At 31.9% G+C, this 13,814-nt stretch overlaps 1 protein-coding gene across 1 annotated transcript; it reads right to left on the reverse strand.

Moving 5' to 3' along the window:
- Nucleotides 1-850: 850 nt before the first annotated feature.
- Nucleotides 851-12,182, reverse strand: LOC11407566 (uncharacterized). The gene is made up of 24 exons (XM_003623471.4): nt 11,578-12,182; nt 10,315-10,386; nt 9,456-9,499; nt 9,039-9,150; nt 8,874-8,945; nt 8,381-8,443; nt 8,059-8,136; nt 7,867-7,959; nt 7,564-7,683; nt 6,952-7,038; nt 6,580-6,789; nt 6,435-6,482; nt 6,062-6,316; nt 5,237-5,343; nt 4,406-4,650; nt 3,853-3,921; nt 3,663-3,727; nt 3,339-3,508; nt 2,968-3,046; nt 2,497-2,752; nt 2,330-2,375; nt 1,725-1,833; nt 1,470-1,532; nt 851-1,106 (listed from the first exon to the last, which is right to left on the reverse strand). The coding sequence occupies exons 1-24, from the start codon at nt 11,899-11,901 to the stop codon at nt 1,026-1,028; spliced, it is 2,868 nt and encodes a 955-aa protein (XP_003623519.1). The 5' UTR covers nt 11,902-12,182; the 3' UTR covers nt 851-1,025.
- Between the last annotated feature and the right edge of the window lie 1,632 nt (nt 12,183-13,814).

The following is a 13,814-nucleotide window of genomic DNA, read 5'->3' on the forward strand; positions in this document are numbered from 1 at the left end:
CCTTGATTGTTACTCCATGTTTTATATTATCCACATTTTAATTTTTCTTACATAAAGTAAAAAAAAATAAAAAATTAATGAGTACAATTTTTTTGTACTAAATTGTCTTTATATATTAACCATTCGATTATTAATTATTAATCATAAGATGAGTGTTAGGAACACTCTCTTTCCAACATTCTTTTTAACACACTTATCTATCGAGTGAAATCTATATATATCCCACCACATTATGCGGAACATATTTCCAAAGTTGAGGACTCATAAAAAGTTTAATAATTTGGAATTGATACACAATACTTATTTGGAGGCAAGTTAGAATTAAAGTTGGGAAAGCTAAAAGTTATTGCTACAAAGAAATGTTTACGTTTAACTCTTTAACCACCGTTTTTGCTTATATTTCATTTCAGATAGAGTAATTTCTTAATTTGAAATCCTTAAAGTGTATCCCGAGACACTTGTTAGCAACACCGAAAGTTTAATGTTCCATTGAAAATGTAAATAATAGCGTGAAACTTTTTTTTTTTAAATTAGTGGTGATTTTTTTGTTTTGAATTATTTAAACAAAGCTATATACTCCCTCCATTCCTTTTTAAGTGTCTCTTTCGGAGAATTTTTTTGTTTCTATTTAACTGTCACTTTCAAAATTCAATGCAACATTAAATGATATTTTATCAATATTACCCTTAATTATTTATTGTGGAGAGAGAAATATATGAAATAAGATATTAAATGAATAAGGTCATTATAGTAAAAGTATAACTTATTGCATCAAAAGTAGTAATAATCATTGATTGTCTTGGTTTGTGTAAAATGTCAAAAATGTGACAATTAAAAAGGAACGGAGGAGTATGAAACAAGAGGAAGTGTTATTCTTGTCTGATAGCATTTGAAAACATACATACTAGGAAGAAAACAAGAAAAGAAAGAAACGGGAGTTTCACATTATCAAGGGCAGCTACACAATAACTTCCAGTAATCATAAACATTGCATGAAAACAATTCAAACATTCATTTGAACATATTTACATGGATCTTTCAGATGCTAAATCAAGTAGTGTGCGGAAGAATTGATGAGGATACAATGGTGGTTGTTCTGCTAGTGCCTGAGATATGAATAATAGTCAGTTAGAACATAAATATGGAATACAATGGTTGTTATGATGGATTTGTGTCTAAATAACTTGATTAAAGATGCTTTAATTTTTTACATAGATCCTAATTTGTATCAATTTTTAAATGTAGTGAAGAAGAATGTCATTAGCTTTTGCAATAAGGCAACTGGTTTTAAATGTAGTGAAAAAGAATGTCCTAATTCAAATTATGTATGATGCAAAGCACATAATTTATGTAACTGCTTTAGAGGAAGAAAAATACACATACGTTATTATGAACGATTCGAACCGCAAAAAAAACAAAAAAAGATGATTATGAAAGAAAAGTAATAATATATCATAAGAAAAAATTACCTGATGAACTAGAACAGTGGAAGGTGTCATTCCAGGTACAGTATTTACCTCTATTATCAAAACCTACAAATTTTGAAAGTTGTTAATGAGTAAGATGATGATAAGTCATTTCTACCTCACCATTTTCGGATATTAAAGAGAATAGCATAAGTGACATGTGAAGCAATAAAATCTATTTCAAAGAAAACTCAAAAAACAATTAGGTTAAAGAGAAGAGGGAAAAAAACATTTCTCAGAGCAAGGAATTCAACAAACCTCTCCGCTGTCAACATTGACAAATGCATCAATACGTGAAAATCCTTCTAATTGTAGAGTGTTTGCAATCAGTTCAATATGTTTTTTGCATCTCTGCAAAGCTTTCTCGCTACAAAGAAAATAACAAGAAGAATATCATTAAAAATCACTTCACGAAACCTCCCAATAATTATTAAGACTAGGCCAACAAAACGTCATTGAATTGTGAAGAAACAACAATTTGTCAAACAGTATAAACACTTACAGTTACACGACAGAAAACGGCCTAAATTCACCTACATGCATACCAATTAGGAAATCTGCTTTTTTTAAGAAATTTCCAATACACTGAATGTTGAACTTGAGTCACACAGAGAAATGTCAAAAGTATTTCGACAAGAAATGTATTTCAACAACATATAGGCGAATTAATAATTGTCTAGATTATCAAACTGAGAATTGGACACATGTGCTTATAATCTCAACCAATCTATAAATGGAATTAAGGAAACATAATTGATACCATGGTACACAGTATCGACCCTGCCAGAAGTTGTACAGAACTTAATTATCAGCAAACTGTTGAATCTATTTTGCTATTGGGATGTAGAATCTCAATAACATACCTCATAATTGACAAGGGAGGTGGAGTCAGATTGATCCCGGTCCCACCTGTGAAGAAATGTTCAAAGGATAGAGATTAGCCACTGCGAACAACTGCAGTCATGACAAAGGCTGTGTATTTTTCCAATTATCCTTCTAAAAACTAGATTATAATTCTGTGGAGACCAACCTTGGAACTTCTCCTCTAATGACAAAATATCACCAGTTTCCTTGACAGTTACACTAGGACTTAGTGAGTGCATTGATCCACGTTTTCCTATGACGCCAACTGTTATTTCCACCCATCTACTGTTTCCTTTCCACATGAAGCCGTGACCAGTCTCATTTTTAACTTTGGATGACACAATTATTTCATCTGTTTCTATGAAAGGTTCAAAGATCAAAAGTTCTGGAGGAGGGTTTGGCATCTCAATCATTCCATGTGCCTTGTACATCAACCAAAAGCAAGAGAAAGAATGTCATTAAGTCAAAATTACAAGTCAGGAACTGAAATTCGTAACTCAATAATCGGTAATCCTATGTAATCGATCAATGAAAACTATAAAACAACATATTCTTTAACAAATGACATAACTGTTAAAGAAAAACAAAAAACAAACGACATAAGAATGACTACATGAAGTTATTAATGTTCCTATACCTTTGATAAGCTATTCGGAGGAATCCTTAGTAGACTGTCCTCCAGAGCTTTGATATATATCGCAAGGTCATTGGAACAACTGCATGAGAATGAGCAAGTAACGTGATTGTTCCAAATCAGGGGATATTGTTCCTCTAATTAAGGATGTTATTGGTCCATTATAGTTATAGCTGATTCTATTTTGTGTCTATAATTAGGATTTGATTGATCCATTGATAATAAGAACCATGTGTAGTCAAACAACAAGGCCATTCACATATCTTACACTAATAAACATCAATCCTTTAAAAGCACACTATAATGCAATATTTCATAATTTTTAAATCATTGATAACAAAAAAAGAAGGAACGCTAACACAATTAAAATCTACCGTAATCTTGCAACCCCGGTTGAGCATCCATCTCTTGCTGGCTTAACACATAATGTTTCGCACTGTAGCTTCTGGGTGAGGTCATGCCATATATCATTTATGGGCTTATTAGACAGATCATCTTTTCGCCAGACTTCTTTATTTATGGTAAGAATTCCCAAATTTGCAAGCTTTCAATAAGAAGATATTAGAATGCACGGTCAGAGCAATGTCAAATTGAAAAAAAAAATAATTGACAAGAAGTTTTAATTTCAAATTGAGAAAATTAATGGATGAGGAGTGTTTATCTTTCAGCGAAAAATTATTTGATTAAGGGAAACGTACATGATTTACAGCAACAGAAGTCGCAACTTTGTCCATACAAATCTTTGACGCCAATGCACCAGGACCTTGAACAGAAGATAAAAGTGGGAGAATACACAATTACAATTAAAAAACTAAAAAAAGTGAACCTGAGTAGTGGATACCATTGTACCTAATGCTCTCATGTAGCAAGGGTACAATATAAACAAACCTGTGTAGGGAACTCCTTCAGCATCCAACAAAGATTGAAGTCTGCCATCTTCTCCAATGCCTCCATGTACTGTACATAACAAAGAATGAACAGTGTACAAAAATACACAATCAATTTCATAAACCTGAATTCTTGAAAGTTACTCTGAAAATATAAATAATTAGAAAACTGTTGAAAGAATGTATCTTATTCTGGCCAATTATCATTATCTAAACAAATAATGAGACCCTTTTAAACAACTTTTAATTAGAATGTCCATTTTACTATCATTCACTTTATCATACAGTCATACCTAACAACTGTTTCCCTTATAATTATTCTGCTTCTACTTCAAAAACAAAAAATCTATTTATAAAGCAATGTATTATCATCTTGAAACATTACATCAAATTTGACTTGTCAAGGTGAAACATGCTCTACTTATACAGTGACTTCTAAAAAATGCATCTTCAATAATGTATAGTAAATAGTAATATGGCAACCTTTTACCATGCATCAACAAAGAAGTTGAAGTTAAAATATTAATCACTAAAAAACACTCTGCTTTTAATACCTGCAATAAAAACTGTTGCCTTGACTTCCTTGGCTAGCTTGATCCACTCCCTTAAAGAAAATTTCTTAGGAAGTTCATTAGCAATATCAAATCCTGTAAACCAATTGTGGTCCTTCAAACCCTCCATCAGATCATTCATTACTTGCTTCCGCAGATCAGATGTTAGTGCAGCCCGATTTGGCTCAATTGCTTCTACGCATGCATCAAGTACTTCCTCAGTAGTATGTCGTAGCACAAGAGAATATCTGTACAAAAATTAATGTTTAATCATCTCATTCTTTCTACCTACATTCTGATAGGATCACACGAATGAATCACAATGAACTATTATTATTGATCATGGATTCATAGCCTATGTCAGGAAGCTACATTAAATAGTTTTTTATTCTAATACAGAATGTACACATAATTGGATACATTTCTGGATTTTGAATGCTAATTGTATATCCTATTGAGCCAAATGAAAATTTTACTTTATGGAGTTTAGAAGATTTAAGACAAACAATGCATTGAAATAAAAATTAAAAGGGAAAACCTGATGTATGCCATTAGTTCATGGTAGAAAATGGCAGGCAGAATACAGCGTTCTGGTCAAGAACCAACACTCAAAAAAATCATTAAGTTTATAAGCCCATTTACCGCATGTTGAAATTTAATTTAATTATTAAGAATGGGGTGAAAAATGACAGTGACAAACTTCTTAAAAGCTTAAGCTGTCAGGTAGAATGGTTTTATATCTTCTTATCAACTTCAAAATAGAGAAGTTGTTCCAGTAAGTATATTAAGAAATCAAGGACAAATCCCGATGTAGATAAAAAGATCAATACTTACGGTAATGACCAAACTGTTCTATTCCATACATCATCAGCCTTTATTCCGATATCGACACTAGATGCATAATCACTTGTTGAGGAAAGCAAACATGGAGTTACCTCAAGCTGTAAGAATACATGATTTTAGACTCTAATACATGCAAATTTTATTGAGATTTTTTTTATTAACGGCTAAAATATAAATCAAAATAGGCTTAAATACCACTTTGGCCCCTTACTTATTTTAAAAGTTTAGTTTTCTGAACTTTAAAATCGGTCAATTTGGTCCCTTAACTTATTTAGAAAGTTCAGTTTGGACCCTTAACTTTAAAACCGGTCAATTTGGTCCTCTAATATATGTAAATTAATGCAAAATGACCAAGTTGCATTAACATGCATAAGTGAAGGGATCAAATTGGTCAGTTTTAAAGTTAAGGGACTAAACTAAACTTTTAAAATAAGTTAAAGGATCAAATTGATCGGTTTTAAAGTTAAGAGAGTAAGTTGAAATTTTAAAATAAGTTAAGGGACCAAAGTGGTATTTAAGCCAACCAAAATATCATACTTATGAAAATATTTCCATTCTAAAATAACCCTCTGCTCTACTTACACCACAAAAATAAGAGATATTGGGTAAGTTTCTGATATTTGGTTACAACACATCATATGACGATTCTAAAGGAAAGAAATCATGAAACTGCTAAAACAAATAAGTGTAATATTTTTGTCAGATTTTTACTTCCACATCTATTTTCTTGAAACTTTGTAAAATAAGAAAATTGAAGTGGGAGGACATAACTAAAGTTGTAAAAATTTGAAGGTTTTCTTGATTGTGGATACTTACATCATTGAAGCCTAGCAAATTGAGCCAAACATTTGTACCACTCATGAGAGATACTTGCCGTTCTGATGTGTCACCTCCAAAAATGACAAAAACTTTTTGAGCTCCTTCACGACGGGGAAATGACTTATTAAGCTCTGAAGATTTTGATCTGCTTGGAATCTGACTTGATATGCCACTGACTGAAGCAAGATTTGGAAACCGCAAGCAAGCATGGTGAACAATGCTCCTAAGGATGTTCGTATGAGAAAAACCAACCTGAATAGCATAGAGAGCATTTTCAGAAAGTGAAAAAGATGAGCTATGCATACATCAATACGCAAAACATATATGTTGTCAATTACAAGTTATGTGAGGTAGACACATCCAGAAATACCTTAGAAGCTTGCTGAAACAGAAAACTTGTTTGTTCCATACCACTGATCTGAAAGATGTAATGAATATATTCAGCAATAGTGAACAACCACCATTAGTAGTAAAACCGCTATCTGTATTCCTCTCAAGAGCGAAAATCATCTCACCATGTTAATGTCAGTGAATATTATGGTACCAGATTCAGACCTTCCAAACTCACTTTCTGAAGATGATAGCTTACAACCTGAATCAGGCAAAAACCATCCATCAATTCGTGCAAAATCTTGGAGGTGAAGCTGTTGAAATAATATAGATGCTCCTTTGCGAATATTCTCAATTACATCCAAAGGAAAACGAGGTGGAGTGTGATAAGCAACCTGCGGAGAAGATATCCTTCACCAGGTTAGAAACAAACTTGGCAGGATTGTATGAAACCAAGTACAAATTATAGTGAGATTGAAAGAAACAAAAGTCACTTCCTGGAAAACATGTGCACTACATCTTGTGTGCATAAATAATACATTTATACTAATACTGACCTGTTGGGTTGGAAGGTATTTCCTGCGGTAATTAAATATTGCATCATTCTCTTTCAAGTCATTTTCGCCGAGGAATTGAAGCTCCACCTGTTCATCTAATTACAGTGTTATTATTCTGTACGAAATATTCATTGAGAAATAAACAATTACAATTTTCGGTATGAATTGTTGAGTAATTTTTTGCTGACTATGGAAGCGGAATTTCTATTCAGTTATAATTACCACTGATCCGAATTATTAACACTGGACTTTATTCTACAAATCATGGCCACTTTAAAGCCTTGAGCCACAGCTCAAAGACATCACAGTGGCTCAAGGTATCCCTCACCTAACAAGTCAGTTTGATAGGATTGAGTTAAGCCAGCCCAAATTATAAGAAATGGCCGTTCCTTTCATTTTTGGAGGAAATGGTTAAATTTGCATTCCTTGATAGATAAACAATATCATTCAATTGTTTTTCAAATAAACCCTAACTCACTCCATTGAAACGAACCGGAATGATGCTTTGAACTGTCTCCATTTAATACCCTGAGTCCCCTCTAAAGTGATATAAAAAAATTAAAATTGCTGTGAATAATTAAGAAATCTCATTGAAAAAAAGATGAAACATACCTCAGTAGGAAGTAGTGCAACAGGAAAACTATCTGAACTAGATCCTACGTCAAGGACAATGGCTGTAAACTCACTCCCTCCTTCAAGAAATAATTCTATTAACACTTTATCATCAATTCCCTATAACATTCAAAAGCAATGAAAAATCCAAAAGTTAATATATATTATGGGAGAGATGTGATTCAAGTAAACATGTACTCCTAACTTTTTTTTTATATCATTCTATATGATTTATATGTATCTTCATCAACATAATCATAAAAGTTTCTGCTCATATTCAAGTGCCAAATTGACTGAAAATACCTCAGACATAATTTCACTGGCTTTCACAAGAGAATCATTCACACCATATGCAACCGTAACACCGATGCTTGAGCCTCCTCTTGTTGGTTTTACCTGAGAAGTCAGATTTTAATTCGTCAATAAGCATCACAAATTGTTTCAAAATGGGTTAAGAATGAATAACTAATTACTGAAACAAATCAAGTTTCTTACCACAACTTTCCCCGTGTCAGGGTCGAGCTGGTGTTTCCTAAACCACTCAGATAGTTCTGATTTGTTTGTTTCATACCCCTATTTGACATCGTAATGTGGATGAATTATGTTTAAACTTTAAAGACATATAATACTTTCACAAACATGTAAGTATGGATGTACTCTAACACAAATAAATATAGATAAACATAGTTGCAGGCTTGCAGCATCCAATTATCGGATATCTAAAAACATTAGAAGATACATGCTGATGTAATATATAATTAATTAGTCGTCGCTACAAGGAGAAACATTGACCTTGTCAAAACACAATTTTCAATACCTGAACTAAGAAACTGGGCACTGTTACGAATCCATGCTTCCGTAGCTCCGACGATGCTTTATACTGGAATAATTTTAAGATAATTAATGCAAGAGGTATGGTTAAACTAGGAAGCAACAAAAGTTTAATAAAGATAAAGATGATGTAAAATAAATTGAAGATGTCTCTGTTTTAGTGTTTCATATACTGTTTCCAATTACTTTCTCATATAGCACAATCAGCATCACAATAATTACAAGCCCCTTTCGAGTAAATAATAAATGAAGAAGCTTTTAATCCTATTTCTGGACTAAACTACAAAATTCAAATCATGTATTTTCTAGTAAATGATTATTATTAAATGTATAGAACCTAATCTACCTATCATTATGATGGCTATTAAGATGTAAACCAATTTAGAGTTTAGAAATCAATAACTGGCTACATTCTAATGTTAATAAAGAGAACAAAATCATGTAGAAATAAACGACAAGAAAATACATGTGTCCTTTACCTTGTCAAATGCTTGGCAGCACTCACTTGATCCTGTACCAACAAATGGAACATTATACTTTTCCAGCAATTCCTAAAAATATATAGCACATAGAAATATCGTTTATACATACACCAGAAGATCCCCACACACACACACACACACAAACACACACAGATATTGCACCTGAATGCCACCATCTTCACCAAATCGACCATGTATGACTGGAAATACTATGTCCACAGCTGCAGATAGATGCTCTGCCAAATCAGCCAAAGTCGAGAAACTTTGGGCAAGGCTGCAAATTTAACAAATGGCCATCTTTACTTTCATAATACATATGAGTATTTATTCCTTACTATATTTTTATGATATTTATTCAGTATTTTTAAGGGAATATTACAAGAAAGGAATTATTTGGAAAACCATTTTCATTTGCGGAGCAGTTAACCACATCAGGGTTTGATTGAATGATGAGTGATTATTCATTAAGAACTCTTTGAAAATCACTAACCAGTTATCTAGTTAATTACTCATAAAGTGGAAATACTTTTACCATACTTCTTTATTGTGATTTTCCATGGAATGAAAGTGTTTACTAACCTTTCAAGTTTAAAATCAAAATCTGCAGGAGTGTTGGAATATACCTACAAAAAAGATATGGAAATAAGAAAAACAGGTTGGATTCAAGAAACAACTTTTCCTTCTTCTTTTTTTCTTTTATTATTTTCCCTTTTCACTTTTAACATAACAGTAGAGCCATCGCTGAGAGTTTTAAATGAAGAAAGTGATTAATTAAGCAGTAAAACATTGAAACAAAACCTTGACCCAAAAAATGAAAACAGAAAGTTCCAGAAAATAAAAAGTTGATGAGTTGAACTATAGGCTAGAAAGAAAGAAAAAATTGCGCCATTCATAAGAGAATGAGACATAACCAAGCCAAAAGTGATGTTCTATTTCACTGATTTGCATCAACTGAGACTAATCAAGAATTATATAAAGTAAAACTTTAATCAGTTAGAAAAGGGTATTTCAAGTAATGTTTTTAGGAACAAACAAGCATTATTTATAAAGCACGGAAACGGATACCGACACCAGACACGACACGGACACTGACACGTCGACACCGCTAATAATTTGACAAAATCACATAATTCAGTCTAATTAAATGTGTCGGTGTCGGACACGACGCATGTCCGATACGGGAACACGCCTAATCCGAGGGGTGTCTGTGTTTCGTAGGCAATGAGGAACCTAATTCAACTAATATTTTATCATAATATAGTGTTGAAACAATGTATTGTTGGTATATATGCGACTTGACTGACTTGTCCACCCTTGTATTATTGGTTCAAGTCTTTTAATATCTAAGGGATCATTTATACATGAATTTAGCATTATTACAAATATAGTTCAATAGGAGCTCATGAAGCACTATTTTGGAAACATGTATTACACTAACCTGAGCAGAAGAAATTGCATGTGCATTCAGATTGCAATCAATATAATAGCAACTCACATGTAAATCATCCCCCTGCCAAGTAAACAAAACAACAAAAACAGAGAATTAATAAATAAATTAGTATTGGATATTTTTTGTTAAAAGTTTCAAAAGTATCATTTCCTAAGAATAATTAAAAAATAAATAAACTAGAAAAACAATATTTATCAAAAATGTTTAACTGCGATAAGTTTTGAATTGGTCAAATGTGGATAAGATTTTTTATTAATCTAATCTGATGCATTTATTCAATAATTCAACCTTATATCTACTTTTAGTTCAATGTTTAAACAATCTTGCAACTATTATAATTTTTTCAAATAATAGCTTCTTCATATTAACTTTTGAGGAACTTGTAAACTCTATCATTTACCATGTTAAAAAGAAAAAAATAATAGTTATCATAATTCATAAGATTCTTCTCTGATTTTAATTACCATTTACTCTGATGAAATTACGTAGTTATATAATTACATGGTTAATGAGCTTCATCTAATATCGAATCGTTCAGATAGTACTAGAATCCAATCCTTGAGTCCTTACCTAGACTTTTATTTTTTTTTTGTCAGATAGCCTAGTGGCTAGAATTCACCTTTTTCAAGGTGAATAAGTGGGGTGTCTAGGGTTTGAACCCCAACCCCAGCCAACTGAGCTATGCTCACGGGGACGTCCTTACCGAGACTTTATTTATCACCCAGTAAGGTTTAGGATTAGTCGGGAGTTTAAACCAAAAAAAAAAAACAATTAGATAAAATATATTTTATAAATTGACATGATAAAGTGACATCATATATTTTTCTTATTGTTTTTTCTAAATATATATATCGGCTAAATTGGATATTTCATCCCTTAACAAATTTATGTTTTTCAATATGGTCTCATATCTCTGCTAAATCGTTTATTTTGGTCCTTGTTTCCACTTTCGTCTCATAATAGTCATTTATCATAGTGTCTGGGTCTGTTTGATGATAGTATATGCAATAACTTGCTTGAGAAATGAATTCCAGTTAATAGACTAATTGACAAAATAAATATCAAAGTTGGCGTGAGCCGAGCTCAGCTTAACAACTTAGTTGTTAAAGACATTGTGATATACACGGTTTGGTTTCGAATCACCTATTCTTTTGCTCATTTATCGTGAATTTTTAGTTAATAATTTAAAATTAAAAATAAAAAAAATAAAAAAAAACTAATTCATGATCATGACAAAGAAATTGCATGTACCTGCAAGTGATCAAGAACTGATCGAGCAGAATTAAGCGAAATCCCACGTTCAGCAGAAGGGCCGCCACAAATCAAACCAACTCTCAGTGCTCTTCCTTCCTCTTTTCCCTTCTCAGCCACTCCACTGCTAACAACCACCACCTCGCTAATCGTGGCACGTGCAACGGCACTGGAGCGAGTGGCACGGCACGTGATCAGCTTGTGGTTCAATTCCAAGTGCTTCGGGAAGATTAGTTGCAGGTTAGTGGAACTTCTGAGTTGTACGGTGTGGTTGTTGCGGAGGAGGGTGGAGGAGAATCTAGAGATGGATGATGACGTGGCCATGATTGAAATAAAGGTTGATGATGAATGAGTTAAAGTGTCTCTGATCAGTTCAGACTTCAGTGTTAGTCTGAGTGAGTGAGCTTGGTCATAATGGTTAAGATTTTCTATATTTATCTACTTCGTTTCATTTTTCTTTTTATTTATTATAAAATTCATTTCGTTTTGGCAAATACAGTAAGACAGATAAAAAAATTAAAAGAGAGACAGATAAAAAAAAATTAAAACATTAGAAAATCAACTTATAGGACGGCACAACAAGACCATATATTTTGTATTTATTCAAAAAAAAAAAATAGACTACATATTTTGTATGTTCCTCAGACAATTAAAAAGCTGTTTTGGCAAATACAGTAAGTTCACATGACTAAAATAAATTAGGACTTCTTTTTTTTTTTTTTTGAGGAATAAAATAAATTAGGATTATTAAACCTAATTAAGATTTTTCTTATAAACAGCGACAACTCCAGCAGTGATGAATCATCACAAACATTTTATAATTCTTTTGACAATACCAAACATGATGGTACATTTGTTTTAGAAGAACATGATGATATATATTTGTACATTATATATTTGTTTTAGACCATCTTTTAACACGCTATTAGTTAACTTATTCATAACAAATTGGTGGTGGTTACAAATTAATGTTTGAACACATCATTTTGTCTGATTACGAATTTTTCCTAATAAGAGGATACTTTATTTGGAGTAGCTATTGTTACTTTCTGTTGTCTTCATGCAACAAAAAAAATAGAGCATTTAACTTATATAATATGATTGACCTGTGTATTGCATGTAATGGAGGGTCATCTTCTTTTTGTCTTTTACAAATAAGACACTTGTATCGTACATGAATGAGAACGACACCATTTAGTACAAAAAAAAACAGAGAGATGAGTGAGAAATTGAAGTATTTATTAACTATCTTTGAAGACTAGTTAATTGAGAGAAGAAATAAATTTATTATGTGACCATATTGATCACAAATGGACTCCATATTGAAAAATGTTTTATCTAACAGAACAGAAATCCAGTGAACATTACATGCTTAATGAATCTTCTAAAAAAAATTACATGCTTAATAAAATTGATTACATATTTTATCATATGTCAACTATATAAAGAAAAGGAGAGATTTGTCACAATTGTTTGACTTACTCTCGTTTTTATCACTATGAATCGAACTTTGGTATCTCGTATGCATTGAGCATCAACCACTTGCGCTTGACTTGGTGGTATAATTGGAACTACTACCTTCGTCCTTGATTATAAGACCCTTTTGAGAATTTTTTTTTGTCCCTTTTTATAAGACTCATTTGTTATTTTCAACTACATTAATTATTTTTTTACATACATGCCCCTATTTATTATACATCTTTTTCTTCAATCAGCAATAAAAAACATGTTGAAAACATAAACCAACTCTCTCTCTCTCTCTTCAAGGATATAATTGTAAAAACAATAGTAATTACAAACATATTTAATACAAATATCCACTATCTTAATTCCCATTATTTTTTCAAAAGGGTCTTATAATTAGGGATGGAGGTAGTACTATTTATTAATAATCAACTATAGTTAATTGATAGGTTAACTAGAGGAGGAAGCTTAATTTAGAGTTAGTTTGAATAGTTACTCCAACTAATTTTTATATATAGAAACAACCAATGTACTCTTTAATTATCTTTTATCAATCCATATTCATTACTATATGAATCTCTATGAGTATCTTTCGTATGAGTGAAACTATGCTTATTCTCTTGCTTTTCTTGCCGATCATTATAACTTTCTTCCCCGTGATTCCATGATTCATAATACTGTTGGAAAATCAACATCCTATATGAATGCAAGATAGGAATATCTGCAGTAAATTCACAATAAATCTAAACTTTCCCTTAGACCTTGTTTTAACA

Source organism: Medicago truncatula, chromosome 7 (genome assembly GCF_003473485.1).
Source record: "Medicago truncatula cultivar Jemalong A17 chromosome 7, MtrunA17r5.0-ANR, whole genome shotgun sequence".
NCBI lineage: Eukaryota > Viridiplantae > Streptophyta > Magnoliopsida > Fabales > Fabaceae > Medicago > Medicago truncatula.

Excerpts from the sequence above, each read along its gene's own strand:
- LOC11407566 (XM_003623471.4), bottom strand. The coding sequence starts at position 11,901 with ATGGCCACGTCATCATCCATCTCTAGATTCTCCTCCACCCTCCTCCGC. Across the intron at positions 3,509-3,662 it reads CTTCTGTTGCTGTAAATCAT|CTTGCAAATTTGGGAATTCT; the intron begins GTACGTTTCCCT and ends TCTTATTGAAAG. Across the intron at positions 1,107-1,469 it reads CCACTGTTCTAGTTCATCAG|GCACTAGCAGAACAACCACC; the intron begins GTAATTTTTTCT and ends TTCATATCTCAG.